This window comes from Schistocerca serialis, chromosome 4 (genome assembly GCF_023864345.2).
Source record: "Schistocerca serialis cubense isolate TAMUIC-IGC-003099 chromosome 4, iqSchSeri2.2, whole genome shotgun sequence".
Classification (NCBI taxonomy): Eukaryota; Metazoa; Arthropoda; class Insecta; order Orthoptera; family Acrididae; genus Schistocerca; species Schistocerca serialis.
Window position 1 is genome coordinate 323,180,960 of NC_064641.1, and position 9,569 is coordinate 323,190,528.

General features: G+C 43.1%; 1 protein-coding gene across 1 annotated transcript in view; it reads right to left on the reverse strand.

Annotated features, from left to right (window-relative positions):
- Window positions 1–9,188, reverse strand: part of LOC126474434 (beta-alanine transporter-like) — a gene marked incomplete at its 5' end in the record, with an annotated part of 833,602 nt that extends 824,414 nt beyond the window's left edge. The window contains one exon of the mRNA XM_050101905.1: window positions 9,139–9,188. Coding sequence (XP_049957862.1) covers window positions 9,139–9,188 — 50 coding nt within the window. The remainder of the gene's footprint in view (window positions 1–9,138) is intronic.
- Window positions 9,189–9,569: the final 381 nt, after the last annotated feature.

Sequence of the window (9,569 nt, forward strand, 5' to 3'; positions counted from 1 at the left end):
ATTAGAAGGAAATGCCTAGTATGATGCAATGGGATAAATGAAACTACTTTATTTCTGGCACATCGTCTCATAGATTAATTTATGTTACAATAAATGTAAGCGTGAATAACGTAACACCGAATATAGCAGAAAGATTTAGGTAACACTAACAAAGTAAATGTTGGTAATTAAGTAGTTGTGAAAATTCTTGACACTTGCAAGCTCCTGTCACTTCATAAAAAAGGTTACATGTACCGGTACCTCACTACGGTTTTTCGTGATATGAGGCCAGATATCGATAATGAATATACCCCTTCATTACCAGGAAAATGTCACATGGCCACATGTTTAATGATTTTCTTTTCAGAATGAATTTGATTGCCTGTGTGTCAGTAACGTTGCGAAAATGAACAAGTTATTGAGGAAGGATCATCGTCTGAAAAAAAAAAAAAACATATACTGACAAACTGAGAAGTACCTTTTTTATGCCAATTCATAAAATGCAGGAAGCATTGGTGAGTTGGTCTCATTTGCTCACGTTGTTAAAAACTGTAGTTGGGAAGCGTCATTTCATTTAAGGAAGAAGAAGAGGCATTGCTTTCGAAAATATCATTGGCTGTACTCGGTCGCTAGCCTTAGGTTTCAAGGTTTCATTGCTCTTTCTTAATATAAAGCACAGTGAAAGGTGCCCCAACTGAATGATTATTTCAAGTTTTTTACTTGTCTGTGGCTATACCACAGTTGATTGACAAACTTCTTTAATGACAAGTTGATCACCATCACGCTTTAGAAGCTTGTGTAATGTGTGTATTCTACTCAGCATTACGGGAAGAGAAATACGAAAGTCTGAGTAGCCGCTCTTTGTCGTCCAAACGTTCTAGCAAACGCTGTAGCAGTATCTTCGTAGGCGGCTCACTACGTGTCAGAGGAAGTGGTCGTTTTTAATTTGCATCTTATTTGAGCGGCCGAGCGATCAAGGCGTTGGCGACAGGGCAGGGAGGGTTAGGGGGTGAGCTGCAGTTGTGGTGGGGGTGTCGGCGGGAAGGGGGAGGAGCTGGGAGAAGAGAGGTGGTGAGGTAAACAGCCAAGCGGCACAGCTGTTACGAATTAATCTACATTACGAAGACGGTTTTAATATAGAAAGCCTTTATCCTGGCTGGAAATTTAATTAGCGCCACTCGTCCTCGGATCGTCTGCTACCGCCGGGGCAGAGGTCAGTGCGGACCTGTATTAAACAATTTTTGGCACAGCAGCCATAAATAAAACGAATTAATACAAACTCTTCTCCCACCAGGATGCAGAGCGAAAATGATATGAGGCTACTCGTATCAGGCAATTTTAAAATGCAGGGATACTTTTTGTTAGTTGTTGGTGTTGCCTTCTGAATTAATTCGTGCGAAACTTCCTGATTTACAATAAACATGATGAATTTTGTGACGCCATACATTACATTAGTAAGTAGAAAACTCAACGAAAGGCTGTAAGCGAAAAGCAGAAACTAAGCGTCGCGAAATGACTCCCCATTTGTGTACCATGCACTGAAGCAATTCATGTTTAATTTTATTCACTCCGCACGGTTTCGTTGATGTATCGATTTCATGACTGTTTATTAAATAAGGACGTATCAGGAAGTTTGGATATTTATGGTAGAAAGCGTTAACTGTGTGCCTGAGTATCTCTTGGAATTTCCTCTTGCTGACAGTGCGCTACCCAGTGTGCCAGCCGAGTGCTATTCACTTCACCAACTACATATTTTAACTTATCACTGTCTCCTTTCCACTCATACCGAATCCGCAGGAAGTAGGAGTATGTGTTCTCTTCACCGTTAAGACAGCCCCAGTAGCTGAGTGGTCAGCGTGACGGATTGCCGTCCTCTGGGCCCGGGTTCGATTCCCGGCTGGGTCGGAGATTTTCTCCGCTCAGGGACTGTGTGTTGTGTTGTGTTCATCATCATTTCATCCCCATCCGGCGTGCAGGTCGCCCAATGTGGCGCCGAATGTAATAAGACCTGCGATATGGCGGCCGGACCTGCCCCGCGAGGGGCCTCCCGGCCAATGACGCCAAACGCTCATTTCCATACCGTTAAGACACGGTGTAGCCACTGCTCATATACTATAAAATTAGCACTTGTGGAGAGTACGTTCTCTCAACCGGTACAAAATAATGTGTAAGTAATACTCACATTCTCTCAGTATAAGAGATTATCTGCGGTTGCTCACTTGTGTGTGTCTGCTTTTAGGCCCGACGATGTACAATTGAGTGGCAAGTTTAAACGTGTCTGCGAGTCGTGCTCGCGTGCTTCAGCTGGTCGAGCTGTGGATGAAATGCAGGTTTCTGGGTTAGTCCATACCCGACCGACAGTAGATACGTGTCAACATGTCGTTTATTCAGTCAACGCAGATCACTCATGAAGAAATCATTCTAGTTTCACCTTATGTTACATAGAGAAAGCTACCATAATCATTACTCAACAATTGAAATTGTCTTTTTTACAGTTAATTCATTAAGCATTACTGTTCTTCGTTCAGTGACGGAACTCCGTTTAATTTCCTCAAATAACCATCACACCTAAACTCCCAAGAACAAAATCGTGATAATAATATCTCCACAGTAAATTCATACGTACCATACCTTTTACTCGTGATCTTGAATACAAAGAATTACAATAGAAAACATTGTCGTAAATGTCTAAAATCTACAGAGGCAAACAGGTTTTTTCTAAGAAAGGATGAATAAATATAAAATTTAGTTCTATGGATTTGCGTTAACTGTGTAAGTTATTTCACTAATCGTCAAACTAATGGAGAGCATCATGAGCAACACAGACCGAAAGTGAATTCATAATTGTGTCTAGTTTCGACTGCGGAAAACTTGTGCCGAGCTGTAAAATTTTTAAGTACCCTGCATATTAAAATGACTAAGCTTAGGATATGCTTCAGTAAGTTGCTAAGGGTGTGGAGATTCGCAGAAATAAAGTCGAAAATAAGGTAAAGACTGTACTAATAGGAAATACGGAGCAACACGACGTAGTACTGACTTTTGTTTTGTACGGATCGCGAAAAATAATGTTTCTATATGCTATCAGTCAAAGAATATCCACAGGCGAACTGCATGAAATGAGATATGCTGTTCAAACTTATAGAAATACCTACACATTGTAATACAGTTTTCACCTGTTGCCAACGAAGTCAATGCGATTAACAAATATACATTAGCTAAAAAGCTATTCATTTTACTTTAATGAAAGAATTGAAATTTATACAACGGCCATATAACTAGTCAGTATTAAGAAAAGTTATGGAGAGATTAGTGCAGTGGAATGCAATACGCTAATCAGAACTGGTTATTACGATGTCCCATACTGTAACATAATTGATTTTAATGCAATAGCTGTCAGTAACTCGTCGTCATACAGGGTGACAATTATTGAACTATATGAAAAAAAAACGTAAATTATCTACAAACTACAGCGTGCACATACTTTATTCAACATGTAAGCGTCACTACAGATATTCGGATTTAAGTTGTAACGACGAATAATAAAACTCTGCATGACGTTCTGAAATGTCGGAACATCGATGCTGTCGATGACCTTCTCAGCGGCTGTTTTCATCTCGGAAATGGTTTTGGGCTTATTGCTGCACGCGTTATCTTTAATACAGCCCCACAAAGGTGTGTCGCATGTGGTCAGATCCGGAGGACATGGTGGTCAATCGAGGCCCTTGCCGGTGGCCTCTGAGTACCCCAAGGTCAGAATACTGTCCCAAAAGTGCTCATCCAGGCTTCAAACACTTTCTGCTTCAGTGGAATCGAGTTCCGTCTTGCATGAACCACATCTTGTCGAATTCAGGGTCCTTTGGATAGTGGGGATGAAATCATCTCCTAAAACCTTCACATACCGTTCGGTAGTTACAGAGCCGTCAAGGAATATAGCACCGATTATTTGTGACTGGACACTGCAAATCACACAGTCACCCGTTGAGAAAGAAGAGTCATCTCGATCGCGAAATGAGGATTCTCGGACCCCCAAATGCGCCGGTTACCCTTATTGACAAACCCGTCCAAACGAAGTGGGTTTCGTCGATAAACCAAACCATATTGACGTCAAAGTCCCGTTCATCAATTCAGTGGATAGTAGTACTGGTGAAACACAACCGCTGTTAAATGGACTTGGGGCTTACTATCTGATGGGTATGAATTTTGTGTTGGGAGAGATGCAGGTCTTCAATAACAATTTTTCGCAGTTCCTCCTGATTGATTCCCACTTACTGTGCAGCTCGTCTGATCGATTTCCTGGTGCTGGTTAGAACATAGCGCGTGTCTTCTCGATGTTTGGACGTGTTTTTACCATTTTTGGACGACCGACATCATCAGAACTGTCTTCAGGAATACTACCCATTCTCTCGAACTTGCGAGTCTAGTTCTTGATTCTTAGTACACTTGGACCGGTTGTTTGCAGCTTGAACTCGGTCGCAAACTTCCACTGAGACGCAGTTGGGCTCTTATTGCTCCCCTCCGGGAAAGTACTGCGAAGGGGGAGATTACCATGAGGAAATGACTGAATAATCAACGAAAGGAGACCGTTTTACGAGTCGGGGCGTGGAATATCACAAACGTGAACGTGGTAGGCAAACTAGAAAATCTGAAAGGGAGATGCAAAGGCTCAATCTAGATATAGTAGGGGTCAGTGAAGTGAAGTGGAAAGAAGACAAGAATTTCTGGTCAGATGAGTGTAGGGTTATATCAACAGCAGTAGAAAATGGTATAAAGGGAGTAGGATTCGTTATGAATATGAAGGTATGGCATAGAGTGTGTTACTGTGAACAGTTCAGTAAAAGAATTAATCTTATCAGAATCGACAGCAAACCAACACCTACAACGATAGTTCAGGTATACATGCAGACGTCGCAAGCTGAAAATGAGATAGAGAAAGTGTGAGATAATATTGAAAGGGTAATACAGTATGTAAAGAGATCTGAAATTGTAATAGACATGGGAGACTGGAATGTAGTTGTAGGAGAAGGAGTACAAGGGAATGTTACAGGAGAATATAGGCTTCGGACAAGGAATGAGAGAGGTGAAAGGCTAATTTAGTTCTGTAAGAAGTTTCAGCTAGTAACAGTGAATACTCTGTTCAGGAGTCACAAGAGGAGGAAGTATACTTGAAAAAGGCCGGGTGATAGGGGAAGATTCCATTTGGATTACATAATGGTCAGACAGGGATTCCGAAATCAGATACTGGATTTTAAGCTGTACCCAGGAGCAGATATAGATTCCGATCAGAATATAGTAATGCTGAAGACTAGGCTGAAGTTTAAGACATTAGTCAGGAAGAATCAATACGGAAAGAAATGGGATACAGAATACTAAGGAATGACGATACACAGTTGAAGTCTCTAACGCTGTAGATTCTGCAATAAGGAATAGCTCAGTAGGCAGTACAGTTGAAGAGGAATGGGCATCTCTAAAATGGGCCATCTCAGAGGTTGGGAAGGAAAACATAGTTACAAAGAAGGTATGTGTGAAGAAACCATGGATAACAGAAGAAATACTTTAGTTGATCGAAGAAAGGTGGAAGTTCCGGGAAACTCAGGAATACAGAAATACAAGTCGCTGAGGAATGAAGTAAATAGGGAGTGCAGGGAAATGTTTGCAGGGAAAATATGAATACATCGAAAAAGAAGTGATTGTGGCAGGACAGACTCATCGTATGGGAAAATCAAAACAACCTTCGGTGACATTAAAAGCAAGAGTGATAACATTAAGAGTGCAACGAGAATTCCGCTGTTAAATGCAAAGGAGGCAGAGGATAGGTGGAAAGAATTCATTGAGAGCCTTTATAAGGGGTGAGATTTGTCTCATGTGGTACAAGATGAATAGGAGTAAAATCAGAAGATATGGGGGATCCAGTATTAGAATGAGAATTTAAAAAAGCTTTGGAGGACTTAGATCAAATAAGGCATAAGGGATAGACAACATTCCATCAAAACTCCTAAACTCATACGAGGAAGTGGCAACAAAACGACTGTTCACGTTGGTTTGTAGAATGTATGAATCTGGCGACTTACCATCTAACTTTCGAAAAAGCATCATCCTCACAATTCCGAAGACGGCAAAAGCTGACAAGTGCGAAGAACATCGCATAATCAGTTTAGCAACTCATGCGTCCAAGTTGCCTGCAAGAATAATATACAGAAGACTGGAAAAGGGGCTGAGAATGCGCTAGATGACAATCAGTTTGACTTGAATAGAGGTAAACGCAGGAGAGAGGCAATTCTGAAATTGCAGTAAATAATGGAAGTAGAACTAAAAAAAAATCAAGACACGTTCATAGGATTTGTTGAACTGGAAAAAGCGTTCGACAATGTAATATTGTGCAAGACGTTGGAAATTCTGAAAAAGTAGTCGTAAATTATAGGGAGAGACGGGTCATATACAATATGTACAACAGCCAAGAGGGAATAATAAGAGTGGACGACTAAGAACGAAGTGCTCGTATAAAAAAGGGTGTAAGACAAGCATGTAGCCTTTCGCCCCTGCTGTTCAATCTGTACATCGAGGAAGCAATGAATGAAATAGAAGAAAGGTACACGAGTGAAAATAAAATTCAAGGTGATATCAAAGATACAAAATCGCTGATAACATTGCTGTCCTCAGTGAAAGTGAAGAAGAATTACATGATCTGCTGAATGGAATGTACGGTCTAATGAGTACAGAGTATGGATTGAGCGTAAATCGAAGAAAGACGGAGGTAATGAGAAGTTGTAGAAATGAGAACAGCGAGAAACTTAACATCAGGATCGATGGTTGCGAAGGAGATGGAGTTACGGAATTCTGCTACCTAGTCAGTAAAATAATCAGTGACGGACGGAACAAGGAGGACATCAACAGCAGATTAGAAATGGCAAGAACGGCATTCATGGACAAGAGAAATCTACTAACATCAAATACCGACCTTCATTTGAAGAAGAAATTTCTGGGAATGTACGTCTGGAGTGCAGCATTGTATGGTAGTGAAACATGGACAGTGGGAAAACCAAGAACAGAAGAGAATCTAAGCATTTGAGATGTGATCCTACAGATGAATGTTGAAAATTAGGTGAACTGATAAGGTAAGTAATGAGTTGGTTCTGCGCAGAATCTGAGAGGAAATGAATATGTGAACAGCACTAATAAAGAGGAGTGACAGGTCGATATCTGCTAAGATATGAGGGAATGACTTACATTGTGCTAGAGAGAGGTGTAGAGGGCAAAAAGTGTAGAGGTAGACGGACATTTGAATACATCCAGCAAGTAGGTGAGGGCGTAGGTTACATGTGCTACTCTGAGATGAAGAGGTTAGCACAGGAGAGGAATTCGTGGCTGGCCGCATCATACCAGTCAGAAGACTGACGACAAAAAAAAAAAAAAAAGTCTTCGCAAGCTCCATACACTCAGCCATGCTGTACAGTGACGATAGCAAGGCACGTGGGCATGCGCATACTAATTCCTACACTCCTGGAAATGGATAAAAGAACACATTGACACCGGTGTGTCAGACCCACCATACTTGTTCCGGACACTGCGAGAGGGCTGTACAAGCAATGATCACACACACGGCACAGCGGACACACCAGGAACCGCGGTGTTGGCCGTCGAATGGCGCTAGCTGCGCAGCATTTGTGCACCGCCGCCGTCAGTGTCAGCCAGTTTGCCGTGGCATACGGAGCTCCATCGCAATCTTTAACACTGGTAGCATGCCGCGACAACGTGAACGTGAACCGTATGTGCAGTTGACGGACTTGGAGCGAGGGCGTATAGTGGGCATGCGGGAGGCCGGGTGGACGTACCGCCGAATTGCTCAACACGTGGGGCGTGAGGTCTCCACAGTACATCGATGTTGTCGCCAGTGGTCGGCGGAAGGTGCACGTGCCCGTCGTCCTGGGACCGGACCGCAGCGACGCACGGATGCACGCCAAGACCGTAGGATCCTACGCAGTGCCGTAGGGGACCTCACCGCCACTTCCCAGCAAATTAGGGACACTGTTGCTCCTGGGGTATCGGCGAGGACCATTCGCAACCGTCTCCATGAAGCTGGGCTACGGTCCCGCACACCGTTAGGCCGTCTTCCGCTCACGCCCCAACATCGTGCAGCCCGCCTCCAGTGGTGTCGCGACAGGCGTGAATGGAGGGACGAATGGAGACGTGTCGTCTTCAGCGATGAGAGTCGCTTCTGCCTTGGTGCCAATGATGGTCGTATGCGTGTTTGGCGCCGTGCAGGTGAGCGCCACAATCAGGACTGAATACGACCGAGGCACACAGGGCCAACACCCGGCATCATGGTGTGGGCAGCGATCTCCTACACTGGCCGTACACCACTGGTGATCGTCGAGGGGACACCGAATTGTGCACGGTACATCCAAACCGTCATCGAACCCATCGTTCTACCATTCCTAGACCGGCAAGGGAACTTGCTGTTCCAACAGGACAATGCACGTCCTCATGTATCCCGTGCCACCCAACGTGCTCTAGAAGGTGTAAGTCAACTACCCTGGCCAGCAAGATCTCCGGATCTGTCCCCCATTGAGCATGTTTGGGACTGGATGAAGCGTCGTCTCACGCGGTCTGCACGTCCAGCACGAACGCTGGTCCAACTGAGGCGCCAGGTGGAAATGGCATGGCAAGCCGTTCCACAGGACTACATCCAGCATCTCTACGATTGTCGCCATGGGAGAATAGCAGCCTGCATTGCTGCGAAAGGTGGATATACACTGTACTAGTGCCGACATTGTGCATGCTCTGTTGCCTGTGTCTATGTGCCTGTGGTTCTGTCAGTGTGATCGTGTGATGTATCTGACCCCAGGAATATGTCAATAAAGTTTCCCCTTCCTGGGACAATGAATTCACGGTGTTCTTATTTCAATTTCCAGGAGTGTATCATGGCCCGCGGCCAATCGCGCAGTTTCAACTTCCTAACACAAACCGTTGAGAAGTTATGACTTAATTTTATATAGTCGAATAATTATCACCCATTATTTATTTTATGCATAATATTATTATTTTAAAATCTATACAAATATTTAGGCTGCAGTTACTATAGTTTACGAGAAAGTAAATGTGTATATTGCAGTTGATATATGTGTTCACTAAAATAAAGAAAAAGAGTAAATGCATACGCACATAACAATGGTGACGGAGAGGTGACGTGTATACAGATGCACGATGGCATATTACCTGAAACAAGAAGAGTGCTTTCATCAGTTGTAATAATAAGGTAAACATATACATAGAGAAAAAGTACGTAATTTTAGAAAGTTTACTGAGAAATAGGTGAAGTGAATGCTGCAATTGTGGTTATTCGAAGATATAGGATATGGCATGGACTTCAAACTCTATCCACAATTATCACATGTGGGCTACTCTTTCTACAGCCCACCTCTTCCTCATTCTCCCATCCCCTCCCTTATTATGTCTCTCTCTCTCTCTCTCTCTCTCTCTCTCTCTCTCTCTCTCTCTCTCTCTCTGTATCTATGTATATATATGAACCACAACCTCACAGATAAACTTTCAGAGGTTGTTCAGGAATACTTGCGGATTCTGGTGAATATGAG